Below are 26,593 nucleotides of genomic sequence, written 5' to 3'. Positions count from 1 at the left end.
TGGATTTAAAAACAAATGCTTCTATGACTTACATTGTAATTACCTGTTAAATCTTAGAGAACAGTGGGCTGGCAGAAGTGGACTGTGTATGGGATGCCTTCTTTCCTGTCTTCTGCCTAATTGCCATCATTGTGAACTTTAAGCATTCAGAAAGCATCAGCTAGACCCTACAAAGTTATGAGCCTTAACATCATTCTCCTTGATTCTTTTATTCCTTATCTCACTCTTGCATTTTGAGAATCTGTATTTTCTTTCAGTCATAGACCTTATTTTGTCATTAAAATTTAGACCTAGCATGCTTAGAAAGGTTAGTGCCTTAAGAAATAAATACCTCATGTTTCAACGCTTGCTGAAAAATCCTAAGCAATATTATGTTATAAACTGGAATAAAGCCTCTAAGCCAGATTTGGTTTCTACTTAGACTAATTAATAAACCTTCATACAAAGAAAGCTGGATCTTGAGGTGCGCTGACATGCCTCGGGCTACACTCCCAAGGAGAGCTTCAGAACTTTACAGTCAATAAAAGCTTTTCTAGGTGTGGACTATCTACTTCCTACTCTAGTAATGTAAACTGGAAAATGGGTCTAGCTGCTGCTTAATTGGGATCACTTGTTGGAGGAAATGGTTGCTTCATTCCTGGGACACAGTCTGTGTTGAAGAGCTCAGTGAGATTAGAGGCAATGTTTGTTCCAGCGCAGAAATGGTGGAGTTCTCTGAAATTTTACAGGTTTAAACGATTCACTTTGATTGCGAGGTTTGCTCCAGTCAAAGGATTTTGGCTTATTCTGCTTGGGCTTTTTCACCAGTACTGAAGAAGAGGTGCAGTTGGGATTGTTTCCATTTGTAAGGGAGCAGAGCTCAAAAGACTGATGTCTTTCCCCCCAGTAGCGTCCCTATTGGAATCTTGTTACTTGAGGCCTTATGTTAAGAGAGACTTAGCTCTCTTTATGGCATTCACAGTATTGCTTGTTTTCATCTTGATGGTGCTCTGGTTGTTCACACTGAGTGAATGTTAGCATGTGCACTGGCTTTCTCCTGGAGTGAGCTGATTATTTTCCTCTGACACAAACCCTGGGGTAGTTCTGGTGCATGTTCACTCCAGTGACTGCTCCCACAAAGCAGTACAAGTAAAATGCGCCAGTTTGATTCCTTCCACCCTATGCAGTCTTTCAACGCTGTCCTATCAGACTTTGCCATCTCAAGTGTGATCCCTCTAATGCCCTGTGTTATTTCAGAAACTTTGAACTGAGAAAAATACACAGACTCCACTTACTTTGTCCTGGGCAGCAGAGCAACACAGGTGTCCAGAGAGATCCAGGGCTCCGTGCTGCTGAACTGTGCACCAAGTCAGGCTCCTCCAGAGGAGGCGAGCCAGGAACAATATGGACACAGTCACTCTGCGCCACTTAGCCCGGGCTCAGAAAGCACTCCCTGCAGTGAGTGTATTTGTCTACATCTGTGTCCTAAAGGAAAGTGTTGAGGTTTACAGTTAGCATAGAACCAAGTGCTTAGGGCATGGCTTGGTGTTACAGTGAGGGAGATCTAATAGCAAGCTGCTGATAAAAGGTGGGGGCCCTTCCTCTTGCTGGCACAGGCATTCAGCTGTCCTGACTAGTTTGCTGAGAGTCTATATGAAGCTTATTTTTCTGATACTCGGGTACCTGACCTGAGCTTATTGCAGGGCAAGCTAAGGAGAAATGTTAGCACAAGAGACGGAGCAGGGCCACAGAGCAAGGATGTTTGAAGTGCAAGTGAAGAAGCAGGACCATGCATTTGGTTAGATCAGCTTACATGTGTCAGACACCCCTTTGAGCTTTACCTTGCCCATTCTGGGGAGTGCATGAATGTAATTTTCAAGTGTTACTACTTTCAGAGGTATTTATTTACTGCTCCAGTTTAGTCTAAACAAAGGATGCTTAGCTAGGAAGCTACCGTTTTTAAGAATAAGCTTACACTAATGGGTTGCCAGTGGCAGACATTGCTTTTCAGCATAAAATTGTAGTACCATTAGTTTGTCTTCCAGGACAGATGACCTTCTCTTGCGCTCAGCTAACTGTACTGTTTCCTCGAGGATTTACATTCTAGCAGCCACAGTTGAATTTGAATTTCTTTTTTCCCCTTCAAGCATTCCTTTTCCTTACACAGCTGAAATTGCTCCTCAGAGCAATGTCAGAGGGCTGCTGAGGGCAGACACCATGTGTTCTGTGCCACATGAAGAAAGAGGCATTTTATAATTTCATTTGGGGAGGTGACTGTGCTGCTGACTGCAACCTTCAGAAATGTCACAATCACATACAAAAAAGATGCCTTAAATCACTTTAAGGAAGCATTGTGTCCTCTGGAAACGTGTAAAATCCACACACATTTCAAACTTTGTAATTCCTGGCTTCTCAAAAAAAGAATATGAGAAACTCCCTCAATAAAATCAGAGTGCCATAAAAATGCACAAGCCTCTTTTCTGAAATATGAGTGGTCACAGCAGGAAAAAAGACTTTACCAGCGCTTGTTTGCAGTGACTTGCATAACTCTGGCTTTGCCGTGCTTGAGTAATGCTTCCATTGCAGGCTCCTGCCAGGGGCACGTTTACTCTGTATTGCCATGTATTTTGGCCACGCGAGTAGGGCCGTGTGCACGCTGTCACACCTGTATATCTGTGCGCTTAACCAACGCCCTTTTAGTCACTGGACTTTTTCTTAAAGCAAGCCCTGTCCGCCGCGCCTGCACGTTTCAGCCAGCCGCGATTGTTCGTGAAGACAATGCTGCGCCTCCCAGCCGTGCCGCTCCAGGTCGCTCCCAAGCTCGGCGCGGGCAGCATGGCAGGATGGCCTTGACCTAATGCCAGCCTAAGATGAATGATCTGCTGGCTCTGGGCAGTCCCTGAGCTGGCCGAGAGAGCTGCGACCAGCCACAGACGCTGCCAGCTTCATAATGGCCCGGGAACAGAGATACCGTCGGCATTGAGAAAATAAACATTTCCCATTTGCAGAGAGTTCATGTCAGTGCAGCACATTCCTTAGAGCAGCTCAGTTCCCTGCTTGGGCAGCTGTCAGGAATTAGGTGGAGGAAGGTGGCTAATATATTAAAGTGCTTAAAGGCAGGAAGAGAAATGAGGCCCTCACATCCATCTATTGTAAAGTTGCCACTTTAGCATCCTGAGCCCATGGGTCTTAAATGGGCTATGCTTAGCTGAGTCATGGAAAAGAAGGGCAAAAACAAGCCCTGGGAGCCTCGTCCTAGCTGGGGTGCCCTTGGGGATGTACAGAAGGAACTACAAATCCTTCTTAACCACACGTTCCTCCACCCCCTCGCCAAGGACTTGTTTCCTATAGTTAATGCACTGCTGCCTCACATTAGTGTTCTCTGACCATCTCCTGCCCAGCCTGGCAGTAAGTTCATGATCGGGTAGATTGCTAAAGAGCGATAATAAATCATGTTGGTGATGTTTGTTGAGGGGTTTGAGGGTTATTTGTTATTATTTGTTGCTGGTGCATGGAGGTTTAGCTGTGAGGGCTGATTGAACGAGTAACTACTCGACTAAGCAAAACACACATCAGCAAAAGCATTTGCTGAGACTGGGGCACCTTGGGGACTTTTATTAGGCCTGATTTAATACCGTGAATCCTCCTTTGCCCTCTAACATGTGAAGGAGAAGAAAGAGGCGTAAAATACAGACCCAAAGAGTGTCCGTCTCTGTTTGCTGTCTGTCCAGGTGAAGCGTTTCAGTTCTTCTGAAGCTAACACCATCCCACTGTCTGCTTGGTAATCCTTGAAGAAAAAAAAGACTCAACCTCATTAGGTGTTAACTGTAGAAAGTTACTTTTATAAAGTAGTCAATTCCTGTCTGGTCAGATTTGCAGCATCATTTTGGTCGTTTATGCTCAGAGATCTGTAAGACCCAGAGATTATGTGCTGCTTTAAGTGCCACAATGCCCAGGAATTTAATGTTGCTTTTCCAAACTGCTCCCGTTTTGGGGTGCAGCAAACACACAGCATGAATGCAGGTGCAGAGTGTCAAAGGTGTCTATAAACAAGGTGAAGCTCTCACCAGACACTAGTCAGCAGCCTTCAGCAAACCACAATGTTTTTCCCATGCCCTCACCATTTAATGCCTGTTACCTGAATTGCTGAAAGCTGCCTCCAGTGACTGACCCATGCCCACCTCCACCCAGGACAGTGCGTATAACCTGTCGGCTGACGTTTCCCCAGCTCATCTGCCTGCTACCAGGGCATGCACATAGAGAGGACCTACGATGGAACAAGGCCCACGGTACTCGTTTTTGCACTCATGTTCAGGTGAAGCACAAATCCAGGAGATTTTTAAGTGGCTCTTCTACAACACCGGGACCCAGCTGGGACTCTGGCAGCCATCCCTTGCCAGGCTATTGGTGCTGGCCATTTCTTAGCAAGGGAAGAGTGTTTGCAGCCCAAAGCACAGCCAGAGAAGGACCCACTGTTGCCCATTTCAAGGCCACTGGGTTAACATCATACTTCAAGCACAGCTCATTTTGCACTTCATTTCAGCAGAGCTCGCAGAGCAATGAAACCCTTTCTTGATTTCCTTTGTATATAGCTGTCATGCAAGTAAAAAGAAATATATAATATATTATTTGGCCAAAGAATCACTTACATTAAATACAAATGTTTCCTTGATGGGAAGCTCTTCAAATGTTTTTATGCGCTGGGGTGGATTTATTTTGAAAGTGTTTATATATCTATTCAACAGAAAAGGGAGAAAGATTCCTGGTGAGAGCATAAAGTGCAGCGCGTAAGTGAGAAGCACTGGTTACTTGTTTTTTAAAGTATTTGCTTAACTGATCACCAAAATAGTTTATACAAGTGGGACTTGTTACTCCACCCAAACCTCATTCACCAGCCTCTCACGGCCTCTCTCAACCCCTCTCCCCTCAGCCCAGCACCCCACTGGCTGGGGTTCAAAGACGGAGGAACCGCTGTGTGGCTCCACCTGAATGCCTACTAATGAAAAATACCGAGGTGTTACCCAGCCCAGAAAATGTTGCGCATCCCAAAGTAAACTGCAAGTGAGGATTTTGGATTTAGAAGCTGTTGCTGATGGCAAAGAAGATACCAATACCTCCATTAGATGACCTATAAAGCAGATTTACCATGTGAGGTGGGATAAATTGAAATTGAATGAGAAAAGTGATTTCTGGTCATTCTCTCATTAAAAAAAGAAAGAAAGAAAAGAGAAAAGACGTTTCAAATCAGATACTAGAGATATTGGAAAATTCAGGCTATGTGGAGTGTTTCTGGCTGTTTTCTCACACCCTAGCCCAAACCAGGCAATGCAACAAGCTGCAATATGGAATGAACAAACCAACCCTGTCCTGATCTTGCTCATCTTACCTGACGTTTTCAGTGCTTCCACAGTTTGAGCTTGTAGCAGATAAGTTTTCATTGCACAAAGAAATGGGTGCAGATGGAAACATACTTTCAGTTGTAAATATAGTATTCACGGGTATGTAGTCTTTGCCTTCCTAAATACACATAAAAAATCAAACGGTTACTCCCAAGAGTATGCACACGGTAGCCCTTACTGAGGTCATCACACATAGTTACCACTTCAGTACCTGTTGCACATTTGCTTGAAGCAGATCCCCCAGCTTTTTCACCAGTTCAGAGAACCTCGGTCTGTCGTTGGGATTGCTTCGCCAACAGTCCAGCATGATCTGGTAGCTATGACGACAAATGCAAAATGAGCATATTGTGGGGTTAAAGCCCAGTTTGGTCCGAGGCAGTGCAGTATCTGACAGTGTATCAGCAACAGAGTTAGCTCCCAAGCCTGTGTGATTTTACAGAGATGCTCTCCAGCACTGCCAAGGCCTATAAGTAAAAGAGTAAGTTTTCAACAAAAAAATGAAAAAAAGTTTCCCACAGGACACCAGGAAGTCCACTTCAGAAGAATGATTTAGCCAAGTTGTCATGCTTTCTTTTTTTTAAATTCCTAATTAAACACTAAACCTTTGTATAAAATGTCTATTAACTGGCAATGTTTAAATTAAGGCATCCTAAGATGACTTATATGAATGTGTCACTTCCTTGTATTGGTTGAGTCTAGTTTTCCTTCCTGCAATAAAATATGTGGAAAAAAAAAAAAAGCTCTTATCAACTGTCACTAGGATAATAAAATTAGCCAATGGGTAACACTCCCAGATATGATATGGCTGGCTTGCATCCTTTTACTTCTTCCAGAATGTTATTTTTGGGAAGTGTTACTATTTAGAGTCATGATGTAGCACTCAAAAAGGCACCATAGATGCCTACATGTATTTAATTTTGCCTGAATAGGTAAAATACACGATATTTCCATGCTTCTAAATGATTTGGGCAACTTTGTGCTGAGAGTCCTGTAATCTGGAGCAAGGGCTGTGCAGAGCCCTTAGGGAGGAGCTGCTGGTTTTCCTAACAGGCTGCTGCCTGCGTGGCTGTTGAGAGCTTCAGGCAGAAGCAGCACAGACTAAACCAAGGTTTTTGGAGCTTACGGGTCCCTGTCACTTTCCTCTGCCATCAGATGTCGTCTCCAGGAAAGGGTGGGCCCTCAGCACCACCCTATTTGCAAGGAAACCTCCACTGTCACTTCCTAAGTTAAGAAAAACGTTAACAGTGTCACATTCCTCCAGCACTTACCAGTGTACACGTCAATAAATATTAAACCTGGATGAGAATGAATAACCTCTTTCCTCTGAGTTGTTCTTTCAGTTGTGACTTTAACGGCCCTCTCCTAAGCTATCTAAGAACAGGCTTCTCCATATCTTAAAACTGAAAACGAGTCTTGGCCACAAAGGAGGCTGAGCTTCGGTGACACTGATCTTGCATTTCTCTAGCACCTGGCCTTTCCTTGTGACCACACTCCCTCATCAAACCCTACACAAACCCTCTGTGATGGGCATTTGGTCCCTCTTGGGCTACAGGACCATCAACCCACTCAGGAAAGGTAGTGCCCTGGGCTTGTGGCCATGGCCACTGGGGTCCTCAACTTCAAAGAAGCCTTTTTAGCTCATGGGAATCTGGCCCAGGGGAGGGGGGGAGAGGGTGCTAAAAGCTGGGGGATTTCAAGAAGATGTTAATGACACAAGAAGATATGAGGCAGCATTGGGTTACTTTTTCTTATGTTTGCACATACATAAGATTTCTTGCAGACTTCTGCGTCGTCCGTCCTGCAAGGCAGCCTACGAGGGGAGAAGTATGCCAAAAGCAAGCAGAGAAAGCATCTTACATTTCTTCTGTCGCTTGCTCTGGGGCCCGCATTCTTGTGCCTTCTTTTAGTTTGCTGCAGAAATCCTCATCTATTTGGACTCCAGGGTAAGGAGAGGCACCTAGGGATAAGTGAGAAGAGGTTCATGCATCCATGAGTCAGGAAGGGAAACATCTCTGCATGTGAGGCTGGTGTTATGTCAGCTCCCATGATGTTAGCCAGGTAAGATGCTAGTTGAGTTTCTACGGTCTGTGCAAGGCACGCTACACTCCCTGTACAATCGGGGGGAAAACGAGGGGCTTCCAGGAGGTGATCACCTCACCGATCCCAGCCACCCCTCTAGGAGGTGGATGAAGCGCTTTCTGGAGATCCCTTTTCTCAGCACTGACTGTAAAGGGAGCTGGGCTGGGTACCTGAGACAGTTAATCATGAGACCTTAACCAGGGGCTATGGGTTCCCTCTGCCCCCTGCAAACACCCAGGAGGCTCCACATCCCCTTCTGGGGGCTGGAAACCTCCCCAGGGGTCTGACCCTGCTGGGTGCCACAGGGGAACTGCTGCTCAAGTTGAGCCAAGTCCTGGGCCTTGGGGAGTAGCAGGATCGAGCCTAGGGATATTAGTGGCATTTACCTGGCTGGAATGTTAAAAAAAAAAAAAAAAGAATTTGACTTTAAAAGAATACCTAAACAAACACCAACTCTTTATACTTGGGACAAACTCTGAATTGTAGCAAGTACAGTATTAACAAATCCCAAATACTCTAAAGCAAGTAATTAAATAATGGTTTAAAATCAAATCAAGGTGTATTTGCATTATTTCCCTAGTTTCCATGGTTTTAAGATCAGCAGCTTGATTAGGCTGCTGGTCTTTTTGCCATTGATAAGAAAGCAAAAGGAAAAGAAAAAAAGGAAAGAACAACAACAAAAAAAATCCTCTTGGAGAGTCAATCACGAGGTTCCAGGAGCTGGGACTTTAAGAAAAAAAATAGCAGATACTGTGAGGCTCACCATAACATCACAAGAGTTGGCAGCCTGACCAGCAACATGCATTTAAACTAATAAATGATTGATTGTCCTAAGAATTGTATAGTATTGTTTCCTCTACTGTTCTCCTCTTTTGTCAGCCTCTGTGCTGAACCCAATTAAGATTCTTCTATTATGACGGTTGTTGTTGTTCCCTTTCAGTGTACATTTTGTATCCTGCATCTCGAATATACAAAAAAGGAAAAAAAAAAAAAAAGGAGGGGGGAGTAATTTCAGATTCCATGCTCTAGTTCACCCCCAGGCATCTGCTTCACTGTTTGCTTGCCTGCCGCTTCCAGCGGCTCACGCGCGAGGGAAGCAGCTGTGCACGGCACAGGGCTGGCACCGGGGCACTCGCCGGCTGATTTTCGGAGTGGAAATGGAAGGTGTCGGCTGTCACACGTCTCACACACCTTTAACACATTCAGAAACGTTCAAAGACCTCCTTGCGTTTCCAGCTGGGTGCTTACTTGCTCCCGCAGGGAAAGGAAGAAGCTTTTGAGGGCAAAAAACATCCACCTTGAGATGCCAGGCAGAGCGGACTCTGAGCTGTGTGTTTAGGGTCAGCTCCTGTTTCTTTGCGTATTCAATGCCATAATCAGGCAACTGAGTGCACTGCCTTCATTCAAGCAAGCTCTGCGTGACTGTTACCCCTGGCTGCTGGTTACAACTGCAAATCTGCTGGAACTGGGGATCCTAGTGAAGAGGTCTGAAAACTGCCCTACTGCTCTCCGGGGACCACACAGCCCTGGCACCGTGAACGCCGGCTCTGCCGTACCTGCAGAGATGCCTAGGTTTATCTCAGATGGCACACGGTAGGCTGCATAAGGCCCACAAACTCCTTATTACACTGTAGGAATTTAAAAAATTGCTTTATTTCCTCATCAAGACCTGAGACCATAACTCTGTGCTCCATCTGTCAAACAGAGCACCGAGACTGCTCAGGCTGTGCTGCCCTAGGTGCATCCACACCAAGGGTTTCTGCAGGAGAGAGATTGAAATGTAAGTTTTGGTCATGAGAGAAATAGGTGGAAAAATGCTCAGATAATTTTGCTATTCATTAAGTTTTCAAGTTGGCAAAGTTATTCTGCTTCTTACCTGTGGCCTTACAAGCATTAAACTTCTCACTTCACAGTGATGTGATAAAAATGATTCTTCCATCTATCCCCAGATGCCACTGAAGCCTGGGATTTAGTTATTTCCCATATTAAAGTTATTTCCTTATTCCTAATTTTCCTTTAGTTATTTCCTTATTAAAGACATGGCAAGAGCTCTTTGAAGTTCATGGATGTTTTTCCACAGATTGAAATGATCATCAGGTCAAGCCCTCACTACAACCCTCTCCACCGCTTTCAGCTCCCAGGATGCAGATTGAACATACCCAAGGAAAATATCTCCCACAGCAATACCCCATAGGACCACACGTCACTTTTTGTATTGTAGATTTTATCAAATATGGATTCTGGAGCCATCCACTTGAGAGGAAGTCGAGCCTGAAATGAAACGGCAAACCTTACTACTCTTGTCAAAGACTAGAAGGATTTAATTATAGCTGAATCAATTATATATTGTTATATAAATAATTACCATTCAAGAAGGAACCTGGGGGATTTCTTTACAGACAATAAACATGTACTTGTTCAGACACCATCTTAACAAGTTTTTGGAATAAAAGGCAGTTTCCCCCTTCCTAAATACACTTTTAAAATGGATGTGGCACAAAATGCCATTAACTGGAAACCTATGAGAAAAGTGACTAGGCCTCTTCTTTGCAGCATTGCAGGGATATGTCAGAGCAGTTGTCTCCTGACAGCATCTTAATGACAGGGGAGAAAATCCTACCCCAAGTGCAGGTCATTTTGTCATGAGGTGTTCTTGGATAAATTTGCAGGCCCTCTCTTCCAGGACTGTTTCAGCAACCCATGCCGTCCCCATAGCACAGCTTGTTAGCATCTCCTAAGCATTACCCAAGTCACGTGAATAATGTGAATAATGCTTCACAGCTATTACATAGTGCTGTAAGGCTTTAAAGCTGTTCACAGATGAGGGCGTAGCTGGCAGGTGGGTGAGACATCCCAGAGGACACCCTCTACATGTATCCTAATTCCTCCACCAAATTCCCTGGACGACTGTGGGCACAGGCACAGTTTGCTCACCCAGAGCTCACTGTAGGCCTGTGGGCTTGTTGGCTGCTATTTATGGGGAGAGCGAGAGGGTCGAATGGGTTTCCAAGGAAGCAAGTTCTGCTCGGCTGCTCTGAGGCAGTACGAGCCACGCTCGGCTCACTGTGCGGATACATGGAGGGACACACACCTTCTTCTGCAGGGACTGGTTTCCATGAAGGCAATTTGCTTAGTAAGGGTGTAACATTACAGAACTAGCCAAAAAATAAATATCTGAAAAATATCTGAAGTATTAAAGGACTAGAACTGTGAAATGCTTAGCATTTCCAGCCCTTGCGCTTGAGAACAGAAGTACTTGCTGGATACACAAGGCATCCGGATTGCTCATCTTCACATAAAAACTGTGATAGCTTTCAAACTCTTTTAAGTTCAGGAAATGTAAAAGTCTACAGAATGTTTTGGTGGACAGTTTGAAATGATATGTTATAAACAAATGGATAAATAAACAGCATCTTGACTTACATCTCCTTTTCTCACATAATCAGGATTCTTATAAATATCTCTTGCAAGGCCAAAATCGCAGATCTTCACTACATTGTTCTCAGATAAAAGGATGTTTCTGGCTGCCAGGTCACGATGAATACACTATAATAAAACAGTTTCACAATCAAACTGCATTTCCTTAATCCTGCCCACAAATTTCCTGACTCTCTCCCATATCCTTTTTTGAATTATTATTATTACTGGCGATATCAATGTAATTTTTTTTAGGGAAGTTGATTATAGTTTACATGAACTTACTGTAAACAGTGGCAGTTCTTTACAAAAAAGCATTTCTCCAGTCTAGAAAGTCATAAATATTGAAGCCTCTTGGTGTTTCCAGGGAAAACACCAGTCTGCTTGGGGCGCCATAGGTAGTGCATGTTGAAGCTAAAAAAAAATTTTTTGAAAAAAAAATCCACCCAAAAGAACTTCTCTGAATGAATTAGCTTGACCCATTGCCTTCTACTCTAATCCTGTGTTTATGGAGTACGAAGACTCGGATAAACACACCATTATATTTAGAACACCAGGAGGAAAACTGCTCTTCCTTTGGGACTTCTACCAAGGAAGGTATCACTAAAATGTAGACATGATTTCACCTCTGAATCTGATTCTTCTGCGGTGAAAAATTCCAAGCATAGAACTAACCTTTCTGGAGGACAAGAACTCCATGCCTCTGGCCACCTGAAAGCTGTAGGAAATCAGGTCTTCCATAGTGAGGGGCAGCTTGTAAAACTCGTCAGAATCTGAAAGCAGTTGAACGCACCGTTACAAAGTTATAAAGACTGCTCATAAGGCAGTTATTTTTTCCCCTCTCTTCCTGATCTTACTGCTCCCATAAATTCAGTCTTTGTTGAGTAGTATTTGGAGGTCAACCCACTGTCACGGGAAACAAAAATAGTGCTTGCTTTATACCCCGCACTTTGGACACTGCTGTGTTTTCCCCAAAGATAAGGGGCAGTCAGAAGAAACAATCACACATTTTCCTGTCAGATTTAGTAACCCTGGAAATAATCTTTTTTTAAATCTTCTACCCGCTGGACATGACCCTGTGAGCATCTCCCACGGATGTTTATTAGGGTGATAAATGAGGAAAAAAATTTCAGAGATGCACAGTATGTTGTAAAAATATCACAGACCACGTAGTGACAGGAAGGAATTAATACCTACCCTCCTCGGACTCCTCCACATCACTCAGACTTTTATCTTCCTGAAACCCCGAGCTTGCAAAGCTCTCACTGCTGGTGACACTGGCCAGCCTTTGTTTTTTGCCTTCTATCAGCTCAATATCCTTTTTCTCTTTCATTGGCTCTACTTGCACAGAGGAGTCCTTCAAACAGACAGAGAAGAGGTGCTACATCAGAGCAGGTGAGGGTCCTGGGGTAGAAATCAAACCAGACTTTTCCCTTATTTCTGCCAGGAGAAAAAGCTAGCCCGTGGCGTGTGTTAGCTCAGTCTACCCCTTCACTACTGAGTCTGGCTTCACCTACCGAGTCTGGCTTCACTGTGGCAAGTGTGGCTGCCGTGGGAAAAAAACTGCCTGTCTGCCCCACCGCCTCTATCCAGTGGCTTAACATCATGGTCGATGAGGATTTAATGGGAAATATGCAACATTGCTTGGAAAATGTTATCCCACTGCTGCCCAGAGAGCGGCCTCGCCACTAGGCCATGCTCTTGCCCCTTTTCCCCTTCCCCTGGGCCTGTGAACACTTCAGCCTCTCGAGTACACTGATGCAGAACCTCCCACTTGCTCAAATATCTTCGTAGCAGCACCAGAGCACGAAGTCAAGGCCGTCCCCTGACCAGAGAGAGAGAAGTGTGTGAATTCTCCCAGGCAAGGGTCAGCCCTGCACATTTGTGCTCCCAACTGGGCTGCTGGCTGATACACAAACAACCATGTTTTGAAGGAGACAGTTGCTATTTTTCATGCAGAGTCTGCTGTGGACAATGTTGGGAATAAACTCAGTCAAAGCCTTTTGAAGATGGAGGCCCTCCCAGTTATGCCCTACAGTAAAGTTTGCAGAACTGTTATGAATGAAAACTAAGAAGCCTCTGAATTTTTGGCACAGCTGAGCAGGGATTTGGGGGGCTACAGTTCTGACTCTAGGCTCCTAAATCCTGCTTCAGATTCCTTAATCCCTTGGAGGATTTTGCTGAAAGTGCACAAGCACAGAGACAGTTGCCACATTTAGGTCCAAGTTTGCAATAAAGAATACACAGTAGATTTGACTCAGAGGGCTGCGGGAGGTAAGGACAAAATGCTGATCTCTTTTATTCTTGATAGCCCTTCTCCTCACACAGTAAGAAGATTATTTGTAAATCTCTGAACATTAGAGTGACTTGGAACATTAGCTTTAAACGACATTATCTCGTTTGTGTTCCCAGCGGTACCGGAATCAGTGGGCAAAACCACTTCCTTCGGCTTCATTGACACAAGCCTCTGCAGTGACCCAAACTCAGCAGGAATGGGTTTGTCAGCAGAGGGGAGAGAGCATGTGGGGACGCTTTGGACTGGATTCACTTCCTTTCACTGTAGAGGTCTCCATTAGTCACATCAGCTTCTTGAAGTCAGTGGAGAGAAATGAGCCCTTTTTTGGTGCAATTTACCCCACACCAAACTTTTAAAACAGATCAGGTAAACTGCTCCCCAAAGCACTTATTTCTTTCTTTTGACTACAAGAAAGTCTAAGGTGACAAGCTCAGAGGCTGACATCTACATTACAGACACTTACGTTAACAAGATGAGTCCTTCAAGAGGTGACCGCCTCCTTACCTTGTTGGAGCAAAAAAAATTCCTCTTGCTTTTCAGATAGTTTGATAAATTCCCGTATTTGCAGTATTCAACAATCACCATCAAAGGCCCTGGGGAAAAGGAAAACACATTCTGAGCAGTGTAAAACAATACAAGAGGGTATAACTTCTGAAAAAAAAAAAGTCTTTTATTCATATCCATAGTTATAAATAGGGTCCAGGATAATTAATGATATGCCTTAATGAAGAAACAAACTGTTTGGAGGACACTAGACATGGTAGCAAAATAACAGAGTTTCTGAAAATTAGGGCAACCCTTAATTTTTGAAATCTGGGTGATAAACGTGGGTCCTGCGTGTTCCTCCATTTCCTCTTTGGGACACTTTGAATTCAGACTGGAGTCCTGCAGCCTACACATGTTGTTAAACTAAAATAGGTGACACACATATCTGAAAGAAACAACCTCCCATATTGGTCATTTAATTTTCTTAGTGGAATACACTGAAGGCTTTTACCAAAGTTGCCTTATGATTCATCTTTCTGAGCCAACAGTTGATCCCAAGGAACTCCTTGCTCCCAGCCCTTCCAGATCATGTTTAACCTGAGATTAGCAGGGAGGTGAGACAAAGGACAAGTGGCCCCACATCCACTTTCATGTTAAAACCAAAAAAGCATTTAAATAGGGAAAACATTCAGTCACTTTGTAGGATGACTAGAAATCTCTTTTCTCTTTCCTTTTTTTCACCAAGTGGAAAAAGAGTTCCAATCCTTTTTTTCACCAAGTGGAAAAAGAGTTCCAATATTTCAAGCTGATAACTGGACCTCTGGACAAAAAAACAATGTGGCCAACTAGCTGTTGTTTGGAAGTGATTCAAACCCATTTTTAGTGCAGCGCAGACTTTTTTACCTCCGTTCTTTGTGCAAGCTCCCAACAAATTCACAATATTGAGATGATGACCAATGTGGATCAGGATCTTCAGCTCAGTCATCAGAGCTTTGTACTCACTCGCTGTGGCCCCTTCTGTAAATGCAAGATAAGGTGAATGTGAAATGGCAATATACTGGTTCTAGTGAGCTACACCACGTCTTACCGCTTTCCAGTGAAATAACACCCGTTACTGGATGCAGTTCTGTGTGTTGGCATTCTTTTTCTATTCCTCCCTGCTCAGCATCCTCTTACTTGCAATAAAACCCATAAAAAGAATTAGACACTCAGCTTCCTCCCAGGAGACCCTTTTATATTTAGAACGGAGAAAAAATTTTCACATGAATAGTTTTGTAGTTTCAGCCAAAAAATAAAAGAAAAATACAAGGGTTTTCAACATTTTAATTAACTCTATCTACAGTAGATTTCAGCTGGCCTGACTTCAGCCATCTCAGGGTTGGGTGCTGGCCTGAACTAAATAAACTCTCAAAGAGTCAGTGACAAGAGCAAGGCGTTTCCAGGGTTTGACTGAGTTATCAGCTTTAGCCATCTACATTAGGAAGAGATGAACCTGCCTTTGGTAATGCTTGTCTGATTCCGTTTATTATATAGAAAGCCTGGATTTTTTTAGCCTAGACCAGGCAGCTGAAGTTTTTAAATGTCTACAGTTAGGTGGTTGAATCTCACCTGTACTGGTTATAATTACTATTAATAATAATAATAGTGATTTAAGCAACCCCATAACTAAACCCAGAAAATTCTATTCGGTGTCGAGTGAAGCTTTTCATTTCTGCAGAGCAATTTTTTTTTTCTGCAGAATTTCATTTTGGTAAGAAATCAGGAAAAAATGTTGTTTCGGATAGACACAGAAAGATTTTTTCAGTTTAGTGACACTGAAGAACAGACCAGTGGAAATAACACAGAGCTAGGTCTTAAAAGGCTTGGTTTTAGAATCTGATGGGAACCCCCCCTTTTTTTTTTGATCCCCCTCCCCATGCAAAACATGTCATCTACTCAGTGACCCACTATTCATCTATACAGATGGAGACAATTTGTCCACTTCATGGGAATATGGTGAGGACAAAGCCCCTGAATGACTGTGATAATACCAGATAATCTAGCAAGGGTGTAAAGAATGGGACAAATCTCACCTAATTTTGGATGCCAACAGTGAAGATGCCTACACATGACTTAGTCATCACAGGCTCTCTTCACAGCAGAGCAAAACAGGCTCTGTTTCACAGCAGATGGTGATCCCATCAAATGGAGGGATCTGTATTTGAGCTTCTCTATTGATAGTAAAAGATGTGAGTGACTAGTCAGGTGCAAGAATCTCCCCTGCACACATCTCACATTCAGTAGTATGAACGCTACCCACAAGGGTTTCTCGTGGCTGCCTTCTACTCTCATCTATTCCAGGATTTACAGAGCTGGCTGGCACAAGAAGCCCATTGATATCCACAAAGAAGAGCTGAACCTGTCAAACCTCTCTGCCAGCACGTATGTCTGCATGCTGGCAAAATAGTTCGGTTACTAGGGTCAGGCAGTGATCAAGGTGACAAACAGGCCATCCATGGAGACCAGTGAGATAGCAATAGGGGAAGCATCACAGGTAGTTATTGCCCCACTGTTACAGAAGATCTGGACAGGGACCAAAGCTTTAATTCCCTCCGGTTTTTCAGACAGATCTATTCATTTGGCACTAGCCAACAGGGCATTTCTGTGCTTCTGGAACAAGAGAGATGCGAGATATTTGTAATTCTGTCATCTGCAGATTTCCTCCTTTGGGATGATCCTGGATATCACAGTAGCAGGCACCACCTCCTCCTCAAGTATCTGACATAATATTGCAGAACAAGCTTCTTGGGTACACTGTCGATAAGGCGTACTCTAAAAAGAGTAAGAACCAGCAAGTTACTGCCAATGAGAAATGAGCTGATGAAGCTATTTTAGGTTGGGCTCTACAGAGGCTGATTGTAGGTCTGAGAATACTGTATGTGCCCCTCTGTGGACTAGAAATAACAAGTACAGCTTTTTGGATAACTCTGATAAGCAATTAGGCAGTGGTGAAGCCAGTAGCCACCTGATAAGAGGGGTATACTCAATCTATGTCTAAATGCAGCCAGCTGAAAGCAAGAGGGATTCAGGCCTCACCTATAGAACAGGGAATGTGTTCTGGCAGAGAATGACTCTGAGAAGGATTCAAGGATTTAGACAGATAAGCAATGCAGCATAAGCTCCCAGGACAACGCAAAAAGCCTGATCTGATTCTTAGATATATGAATAAGGAAAAGCTAAATACATAGGAATGAATACCAACAGGACTCTGGGCTATGGTATTCAGCTGCTGCTGCTGCAGGCACTACAAAGCATAATCCTATTTGCTGACTTCCCAAGTGCCCTCTTCAAATTGATTAGGGTCTTTGTCCTTTCTGCTCCAGCAAGAAATGGGCAGTGAATAGCTGGGAGATGATTTCACCACAGAAAGAGAGTCGGTGTATGAAGAGCACTGGCAAATCCCTTACACAAGCTCAGTGTCAGCATCTTCGCCACCACGTAATGAAGGTGCAGAAGGTTCAGAAAGGACACACCTGCACAGCAATTTGAAGACTTAAACAACTCAATCTGTTAGCTTTATAGAAAGACCCTCATGAAGAAAAATTACTGGGCATTATATAATCTAGCGATTCTAAAATTAGAACCAGAAGGTAAAGCCAGGCAGATGTAGATTACACATAAGGTGCTCATTTTTAACGCCTGTTGAATGCTAATGATTGAGGTTCAATCATTGAAACTAATGACCAAGGAAAATAAGGAATCTTCCATCTGAGTGTCATCAAATCATGGTGGATGCCTTATGCTTCAGCTAAATTTCACTTACTGTGCCCAATATAGGGTCAATACAGCATAATGATGCCACATAGAATATATAGGAAATCTAATTATCCTTTCTGAGCTCACAAAAGTCAGTCTTCCATCCTGTCCACTATTTAAAGTAGTGGAACCAGATTTTCCAAAAATATTTAAGCAATTCTATTCTGAGTACATCTGAAACTTCCTCCTCTACCATGTAACATTTTATCATCCTTTTTACTGTGAACCTCATTTTTATTTCATAGTTCCACCACTTCACTGCAAAATTTAAGCAGGCCTGAAACTTAATGCGCATGTTTTGGAGGCTTCAGAGATTATGGTATGGGATATTACACACACTTTCTTTTGATAGAATCATGTTAAAAGTGTGACACTGTATTGACATGCATCTTCTTTTCAGTGTAGCTTTGCAGCAAGATACCTTTCAGCATTTTCACAGCAACTATTCTGCAGGTTGATGATTTCTTAATTCCAAAAGCAGATGCTTGTACCACCTTCCCAAAAGCTCCATGTCCAAGTGACTTTCCTGAGAAGAAAGTAAATTGGAGATATACACATTAGTAAGAAAGAAATTTTGTCAGCAAATGAATTAATTGCTAATGAACTGAAAATTGTGCTCTACAGTAAGTCCTAAATGTATATTTCCATACCACTAAGTCATTTTTAAAAATTTTTTTTCTATTAGAATTGAAGACTAAGCAGACAAACCTGAAGACACAGAGTCACAGAGTCATTGAAAAGACTAAGTGATATGACTAAAAATGATGCTAAACAAATGTGGTCATTCATATTGGATGCACACTGACTTCTGACCCTATTTTTTTTCATTTTAACTTTGCCAGCAAAAAAAAAATACTCTCTTCAGTGAACAAACCACACCATGCAACAAGCTGGGACAGTGCTAGTTGTGTCCACAGCATGTTGGGGTCATTGCCTGAACTCCCCACCAAGGTGCAGATTGCTACAGATTTTGGTAACTTTTTTACAGGTGAAATCCCTCCTTCTCTCGTAAGGTGCTTTAACATAATCTTCACTCCAAGGAGGCTGCAGCACCCTTGCAGTGCAATCCCTGAAATACGAGAGCAAACCTCTCATACTCTTCCCTGACACACTCTTCTGGTTGGAGATAATGATGAGAAGCTGCAAATTGGAGAAAATGGGATCTTTAGATTTGTGAAATGAGGTCTGGAGAGATTCAGTGAGACGAGACTTGGAGTGATAAAGGGTAGGTTATCTCATGATGGGTATGATGCTTCCACATGTCCAAGGGCAGATGCTGACACTTGCACTGTGAGATCCTTATCATGCTACTGCTAAGCAGACCTCCAGAAAAGCACCTAGAAGTCCTTGTGAAGAAACAGGGAACCTCAATAAAATCCCCTGATGAATTTCAGCAAAACTGAGTGTCCAGAACCAGGTAAGACTCCAAGAGTATTATTATTATTTTCTTAAAGATCATGACTTTTATGCCAATCTCATGATCTTCTCAGCCTCAATCTTGATTTCCCTGTTTTTAAAGTAGGGAGCATTGATTTTTCTTGGACATTGCACTCACACAGAAAGGCCAGGCCACTTTCTCCCTTCTCAGGTGGCTGGTGGAGTTTTGATTGGAGAGATTCTGTCAGCATATTAACTAGTAATAAACTTATATATCTAAGTACCTCATTTCTGCTTTTATTTGTGTTTCAGCTTGAGCAGAACTTAGGCATCCATGTGGCTAGCAAGAGCATAGCATCAGGCTTTATGAAAGCCAGTTTTTTACACAAAACCAAAGAATAAGATGTGCCACTAAGGCTGTATTTATTCTTCAGATAAGTGCATGTGACACAGCCATAACCATAGGACAATCTCGCTATCCTATGATAGATATCTAAAACAGAACAGCTGAATCACTTCCAGATGTGCCTTTTTCATTAGCTCTGACTTGGACATCTATATTGTAGGTGTCTAAAGCTAAGTGAGAGATGAATCCCACCCAGCCACTGACAAGCAGAGAAAAAGAACTGCTATCAATTCTAAATTGAATGAAATAGATACTACCTTTTACATGGTAATTATTTTTCTAAACTGTAATTCTCAGTCTGTCTGCTGTTAGAAGGCAAACAGTGTATATCATCAAAGCAATGGAAACATCAAATGGAGTATGCAAAGCCAAAAAACACCTAGGAATTTATTTTCTCCCCAGATGTGTGGAAGTGTTACATCTTTACAGCAAATAAAAGCCATGATGAGCCTAATCTAGCTGAAAAGCATCAACAGAATTGGGCATTAGCACCCAAAGAGCTTAGAGTTTGCCATATAAATACAGCTGGATCAGTTTGTATCTTTAAAGGTCTACAGTCACCTCCTCTTTCAGTTATTATATATAGCTTGTTCATTTAGCAGGTATATAAGAAAAGCAGTATTAAGGGCAAGGTTTCAGGTTTCTTGGTGAATTGATGCTCTTAGTCCTTAATGGACTGGCAGTTTGCGGTTTGTACAAGGTGAAGTTACAACTTGAGGTAATGTAACACCCACTATACCTTTGTTTAGTCCATAGCTTTAATCTGTTTCCATCAGTGTTAACTCACTTCCCACATCAAGATAGTCTACTTAGTCACCACTTGGAAAACATATCAGCTAGCTCATAAAGCTGCTCAAAGCTGCTAAGCTTTCATAAATGAAAATGCGCACTGGAAACAACACTTCCTTTTCTAAACAACGATTATGATTTAATGGGAAATTGTAATAACACTTGATGTATTACTCTTTGTTGGTCCACTATTATTTTGGACCATACAAAATATTAGTGCAGAACAGGACCACTCCAACTTTTCAACGCACAGATGGAGCTCCACAGTTTAATACACACATTGTGTCTAGGATGAACCCAACTTACTGCCCCTGCAAAAGCCCCTTATGTTGACACACAAAGTAATCACAAAATTATTAAACAGAGCAACTAAACAGCGGAAAATCAAGAAGTCCAACGATCTGAGCAGCCACCCCATCACAGACCTCAAGTAGCTACAACAGTTGCGCTTGGTGTAGCTCTCATTTATGAAATGTTGCAGCATTTACCTCTAGACCCAGGAAGCAGAACACTATTTAAACTTCCTGCACTTAACTTCAATTTCCTGGGACAATTTAAACCCATCAAAGTGAACAGACCACTTTGCCAAAGAGTTTTGAATCAGGAGGTTTCTGTTTCAGTTCCATTTTGACAGGATTCTTTAAATACAGGCTTATATTTAAGCATGTGAGTTGCTGGATTGGGGCATTGAAAAAAGGACCTGCAGATATCTTTCCCCTGTATGTGGGAAGGCAGAGACTCAAAAGGTGTGTTCGTTGCTCATGTCCTGTGATGTGGTCTGAGTCATTTGGCTTTCCTCACACTAGAGACTTCATATTTTCCGTTATGTTAAATATGAAAGCTCTGCACATTAAGAACAAAGGAAAACATTCTGCTTCGTTTCAGAGACTATGAGTTTGCAGTGCATCAGAAAGGAGCAGAGCTCAGGGAGCCGTTTACCACCTCTATGTTTGTTATCTTATCAGAACCAAGCAGCAATAATCCCTGTAGGTCCTGTGCCACAGTTTCAGCAGTGTATGAGCTCTCACGAATTAGAAGAGTCAAACCAAAGCATAAGGTGAGAAATACATAATAGATAAACACTTTTGCTGGACTAGAGGGTTATAATCAAGCACATAGATATGATTTATAGCACCAGAATTTCTCTATCTAGTGAAGAGATGACATTTTTATCTTGCTTACACTGATGTAAACTGAATGATAATTATCCTGGCTTCAGTGGTGCCCATTTGAAATTTTCTGTGATGTCTGTAGCTCTTATGGATGGAAGAGCAATCCTGTTATATAAGCATTGCATCACACCAATGGGCTGTATGTATGTGTGCATGAGGCAGAGGCTAAAAGGAGAGAGTTACTTTACAAAGGTTATAGTAAATATGTATCCTTGAGGATAAATAGTTGGAAAAAGAAAAACAGGCCTATCTGATGTGGAAGGATCTGCATTTCTAAATAAAAATATGCTAAAAAAATACATCGAAGCACATTTTGTGTTTGTGAGACACTAATCTTAGGAGGCTATGAAGGTTTTTCAAAGACTGAGCCAACTGCCATGTAGGCAGGACTTGCACTGAGCTAATCTAGTATACTGCACATACCCAACTTCTCAGAATCTGGTTTTCATTCATTGTCAGCATTCTTTACTTGTTTACAGTAGATCTTCTACTTTTAACTCATTCCCTGGTCATCATTCCTCACCTCCAGACTCTAAACACTAACCCTGCAAGATGCAGGTCTTCCTTGATGTTTACGGTCTGTTTCTGCTTGCTTCTTTCTGTGGGATTTACACACAAATAAAGCACCACATAAAGCAGAGATCACATTGTCTGTACCTCCAGCTCTTAGTCCATTATGGTGAGAAGATACTCCAGCACAAGGTTGTATTTCAGCATTCCCAGAATTGTGTAGGACAGTTATGTCACTAGCAATATATTTCAGCTGTCCTTATCCACATCTGTTGACCTTGTGAATTCTACTGGGCAAATTAAATGTGATCCCAACTGTATGCATGTTTTGATCACCCTCTGTTTCTGATCTCTGGAGGACAGGAGGAATCTGTTACAATCCCTAGCTAAAAAGCAGGAATTTTCTAGCCCTGGCTGTACGACTAATCTAATGCGTGCCTGAAAGAACAAACAGCACTATTGCAACAGTCTGAGTTTGTCATGCATATTTTAACATTGACCTCTTGCTAAAATCTGCATGGTTTCTGGAGAAATCCCTCAACTCCCAAATCTGCTCCTTACTCTCCTGCCCTTCTAGTTAGCACCAAGTAGGCCAAGAAAGTCAAGAAGGCTTCCAAACCCATGCTCAGACTCAAGTGTCTGTAGGCAAGCTACACGCAGGCTGAAAGTTTCCAAGGATCTTTATTTATGCATGGACTTGTGTATGACATTCTTGCACTTTATTATGTACCAGCAAGAACAACTATAAATCTGTAGCACAGAGGGAAAAAAGAGAGAGTGGATTGGAGAGAAGAGGAAAGGAAGAAACAGGAAGGGGTACAGGAAGATCTGTGGGGAACCATTTCTGCACAAGCCTTTTTCCAAATGAGTACATAATTAGGTTTCAAGGTGAAGAAATTTACAGTCAATGCCAAAGGTCAGGTTTCTGAATCTAGAGAGAGAAGCAGCCAGGTCAAGGGGTTGACGTGAACCTCTGCAGTTGTCCTGTTTTTACTCTCTGCTTTAAGCAACTCAATTTACAAAAAACTATAGAGCAGTGTTACTAGCTGTGTTTTAGTTTTTCCTATTTGGAGTCTGAATATGCATATGGAAAGTGAGATAGATGCAGTTATCCAGTCAGTCTTAGATGTTATAATTCAGTAATGGAAGAAGGATCATTTCTCACAGAATAGCTCGCACTTAGCCCAGCAAAACATTGGGCTGTATGTCTACAGTATCTCCATCTCTCCTTTGCCTACAGCCACAAATACATTTCATTCAATAGTTGCAAACCCAATGTGACGTATGCTAATATTACCTAGTTTTAGCCTTTCCCTTGCAATCTCCCACTTGCTGGCATCATAAGGCAGGCGTTCACATTGCTCATCCAAGGGGACTTCATCAGGATCCATTATGATTGACAAGTAATTGGTCTTAATTTCAGAAGAATAAGGCTATAAAACAAAGAACATCCCAGAATTAAAAAGAGATTATACCAATCAGTATCTTTCGCTTGGATCAAAAGTTCCAAGCCATTTCTGCCCACAATTTCACAATCAAATATATGATCTGGTTAAGCTCCTCTTGGTTTATTTCAATATTACAACCCCCTTTTTTTTTGTAAAGGAAATCCTTTCCTTTACCTTTCTTCATAAGTGGCATGCCAGTTTCTTCAATGAAATCCATGAGGATCTGTATTCACTTAAAAGTGTTTTGAGATAGGCACTCTGCATAGTCAAGAGAAGTATTTTCAGAAAATGACTAAACACTGTTGTTAAAAATAACTTTCCCCTATGATTGTACAAAGCAAGAAGTGTCCATATGCAACAGATGGAGTACAACTGCCAGTGTTTATTTCTTCCATATACCCAGCAAAGATAGGTCAGATGTGGTTAGAAGTTGCGCAAGAATAGTCGCCAGGAGACTAGACGTTATACATTTCAGAAACAGTTTATACATTTTTAAAATTTTTGATTTCTTAGGTATAATTTCTGACAGTTTTACTGAAATTATCTGAGTCTGGTGGAATTAATAAATAATCACATTCAGATAGATCATTTAAAGTAAATTTTCCAGAAAATTAGTTTCTACTGAACAAATAGATTATCCATTTCACATGGCAGAAGTAAGGGAAGAAGAATCTTATCTCAGTTTTCTGTAGCCCATCTTTTTCCCTTTTGAAACATATTTTTCTTCAAAGAGTATCTGGATTGCCACTAGACTCTTTTCTTGACACAAATGCAGATATTTCTATACAAGAGGTCTAGTATTTGCTCTAGGTTCCTGCTATTAGCTGGAATTTATGTGAAATATGTTGAACTGAACCAATTCATGTTGCTTTTTCCAAACTCTCTGAAACAACTCAGGTGCACTTACACTAACACACAAATATATTTGCGTATTTTTAATTCTTGCTCAAACTGCCCTGCAATTTTCAGTTCTCCTCCTCTACAGCATGTAGATACATTCCTCATACGTGTATTTCCAGGCATTTGATTGAAAATGATATACTTTGGTTACAAATATGACTAGACTAAAATGAGGGTAGCTAATAGCTCCTGTTTCAGTTGCCTTTCACCATCCCAAGTACCCAGAGTGTTAGTCCCAAGAAGGATTACAGTGATGACTAGGAAAATGTCAAATGGCGTAAGGCCTGACTCCAAACCATCTGCTGTCCCCAGGTGGGACATAGATAGATGAGATATTAACAGAAGAATAGTGTGTAGTGCTCCAGAAAGGACCATTTTTTGATAGAGATGTCCCTACTGGACTGCTCCATCCAGTCACTTTAGAAGAATATTTGAGATGATTGACCCTAGGAAGATCAGTAGGGGAGCAGGAAGGTGCAGAGAGCTTCCTACACATCTTTGCTCAGCTACACTGAATGACAAATCTTTGGCACAGTTAGGGATTTCAAATGACATTCTGAAAGATGAAGAAGTGTTAGATATATCATTTATCTCTGTATGTGTACCAGATGGGCTTTAAGAAAATGCTCTGTTTCTCAGAGAGCACAAACATTTTTTTTTTCCATTGTGGCAATGTCTTTTGTATACACAATTTAATTTAGAGTTAATTCCAGACATAAATCTTTAGGAGTACAAGTTTAACAGAAACATAGAGAAGTCCCTAAACATAGAACATCAACTGGAAAGACTCGTCACTGTGTCATGTATTTAAAATTCCTTTCTCTGTAGCAAGAATGATTATTTTTATTATCTAATCTAACAAGCAAAAGCAAAGTTTTCCACAAAATAAAAATAAAAATAAATCTGCTACAGGTCACATTTTTCCAAGTGTTGAGCTCACACTTTTGCAGTCCTGTTATGAATTCCTTTGTCTTTGATGGTGAGTGGTCAGAACTGGTCCCACTTGCTTTGTAGTTTCTGTATAGCTACCTGCAGCTTCAGCTCACCTTTGCTTTTCTCTCCCCCCAGAACACCCCTGTGTCTCTTCTTAGGAAAGTTTGTAGTAGTAGGAAGGCAAAAAGAACAGCGACTGTCATACAGCCCTGATTCAGAGGTCTAGTTCTTGCATTCCCATACGTCAATAGAAGTTCTCTGTGTAGAACTTAAAATACAGTCAGGCCTTACTCTAAGTTCAGATAAAATGGTCTTGTAGGCTTTTATAATCATCACTGAGCTCAGCCAGTTGGAACATGCTGAGCTGCGAAGGCTAGGAGCTGACCCCCAGGCTACAAAGCCTGTAGTTACCTCTCTGTGAGCAAAGGGGTGCTGAAGATGAGGGAAGTGGGGTTTCAAAAGTGCTGAGATTTGGGGTTGTAGGAGAGGGGTTTGCGCAGCTGTTTCTTCCCCCATGACCTGCAGTGCACTCCACTGCTCCAATACCACCCTTTCCTCAAATAAACCTACCCCTGTAGATTACTTTGAGATCTTCCTACACTACAGAAGATTTTTATCTTCTGCTTTTGAGAGCTGCTGTGATTTAGCTTCTCAGTTTAGGAGTTCATGCGTATCGTGCAACCATAGTTTTGTCAGTGTAAAAGAGCTTTAAACCATCACAGTCAGTCCTGAACAAGAAGCAGGGTCAGCTACACTGGCAGTTAGCATTTTCATGCTGATACAGGTGCATCTGTATTAAGGACTGCACCAGCAAAACTCCTTCAGTAAAATACCGCTTTGCAAATGATGTAATTATACCAGACACTGTGTGCAAAACAGACCTCACTGGGCTCTGTGAAGATCTGTCATTCCTGCTCATTCAGATCTTCAAAGACATAAAGATGCCAAATTCCCACGGGTTCGAGGAGGATAAGAATGCCTTTGGTGGGAGTCAGGCACCCAGCACTCCTGAGTGCCAGAGCCTTCCCCCACCCACACCTTGCCTCTTCGCTTGCTCATGCTTAGCTGTGTGAGTCACGATTTCCCAGGCCATTCATCAGTGGTCTGGCTGATTGCACAGTGAACTAAGGTGAGTGGTAAGTGAGTCAGATTTTTTTTTGGTAATCTCAGTGATTCCAGTGGTCTGGGAAGAATTTTCCAATACAAGCAAATGGTCAGTAAGGGGAGGTAGGAGCTAGGAGTCTGTTCTTACCCTCTTTAGCTTGCGTATGAAGAGAGTCAGCAGGAGCCAAAAGAGTGTTGCAGTCACACAGGTACAGGTCAGCGTTATTAGCTCCAGGTTTGACCTCTCTGATGTGCCTGGGAAAATCAAGCAATAAACTTTTTAGAAAACAACCTGCAAAACAGAGGCAGATTATTTTTATTTGGAAAGACTAGCTTCTTTTCAATTAATCTCTGTTTGGCCTGGCTCACAAAGCCTGGAGAAAAATGGTCTCCTCAACAAAGCCATTGTAGTGAACATGGCAGAAGGGCACTAGATTTGTCAGTAAGCTTCTGGTAAAAACTCAGACCTTCTTTGAGGTGCAGGAGGTGAAGCAAACCAAGTG

The 26,593-nt window shown here is 42.2% G+C and overlaps 1 protein-coding gene across 2 annotated transcripts in view; it reads right to left on the bottom strand.

Moving 5' to 3' along the window:
* FLT1 (fms related receptor tyrosine kinase 1) overlaps window positions 1-26,593 on the bottom strand; it is a 116,633-nt gene that overhangs the window by 4,642 nt on the left and 85,398 nt on the right. The window contains exons 16-29 of one of the 2 annotated variants that reach the window (XM_062567170.1): window positions 26,239-26,345; window positions 23,003-23,138; window positions 17,873-17,977; window positions 14,560-14,673; window positions 13,675-13,763; window positions 12,072-12,231; window positions 11,550-11,647; window positions 10,881-11,003; window positions 9,617-9,728; window positions 7,236-7,335; window positions 5,590-5,695; window positions 5,366-5,496; window positions 4,629-4,713; window positions 3,675-3,766 (exon numbers count right to left, since the gene is read on the bottom strand). In XM_062567170.1, coding sequence (XP_062423154.1) covers window positions 3,675-3,766; window positions 4,629-4,713; window positions 5,366-5,496; window positions 5,590-5,695; window positions 7,236-7,335; window positions 9,617-9,728; window positions 10,881-11,003; window positions 11,550-11,647; window positions 12,072-12,231; window positions 13,675-13,763; window positions 14,560-14,673; window positions 17,873-17,977; window positions 23,003-23,138; window positions 26,239-26,345 — 1,558 coding nt within the window. Of the gene's footprint in view, window positions 1-3,674; window positions 3,767-4,628; window positions 4,714-5,365; window positions 5,497-5,589; window positions 5,696-7,235; window positions 7,336-9,616; window positions 9,729-10,880; window positions 11,004-11,549; window positions 11,648-12,071; window positions 12,232-13,674; window positions 13,764-14,559; window positions 14,674-15,577; window positions 16,468-17,872; window positions 17,978-23,002; window positions 23,139-26,238; window positions 26,346-26,593 lie in introns of those variants that run through there. The other variant, XM_062567171.1, reaches the window with a different exon arrangement.

This window comes from Rhea pennata, chromosome 1 (assembly GCF_028389875.1).
Source record: "Rhea pennata isolate bPtePen1 chromosome 1, bPtePen1.pri, whole genome shotgun sequence".
Taxonomy (NCBI): Eukaryota; Metazoa; Chordata; class Aves; order Rheiformes; family Rheidae; genus Rhea; species Rhea pennata.
This window is presented reverse-complemented; position numbering and strand designations above follow the sequence as displayed.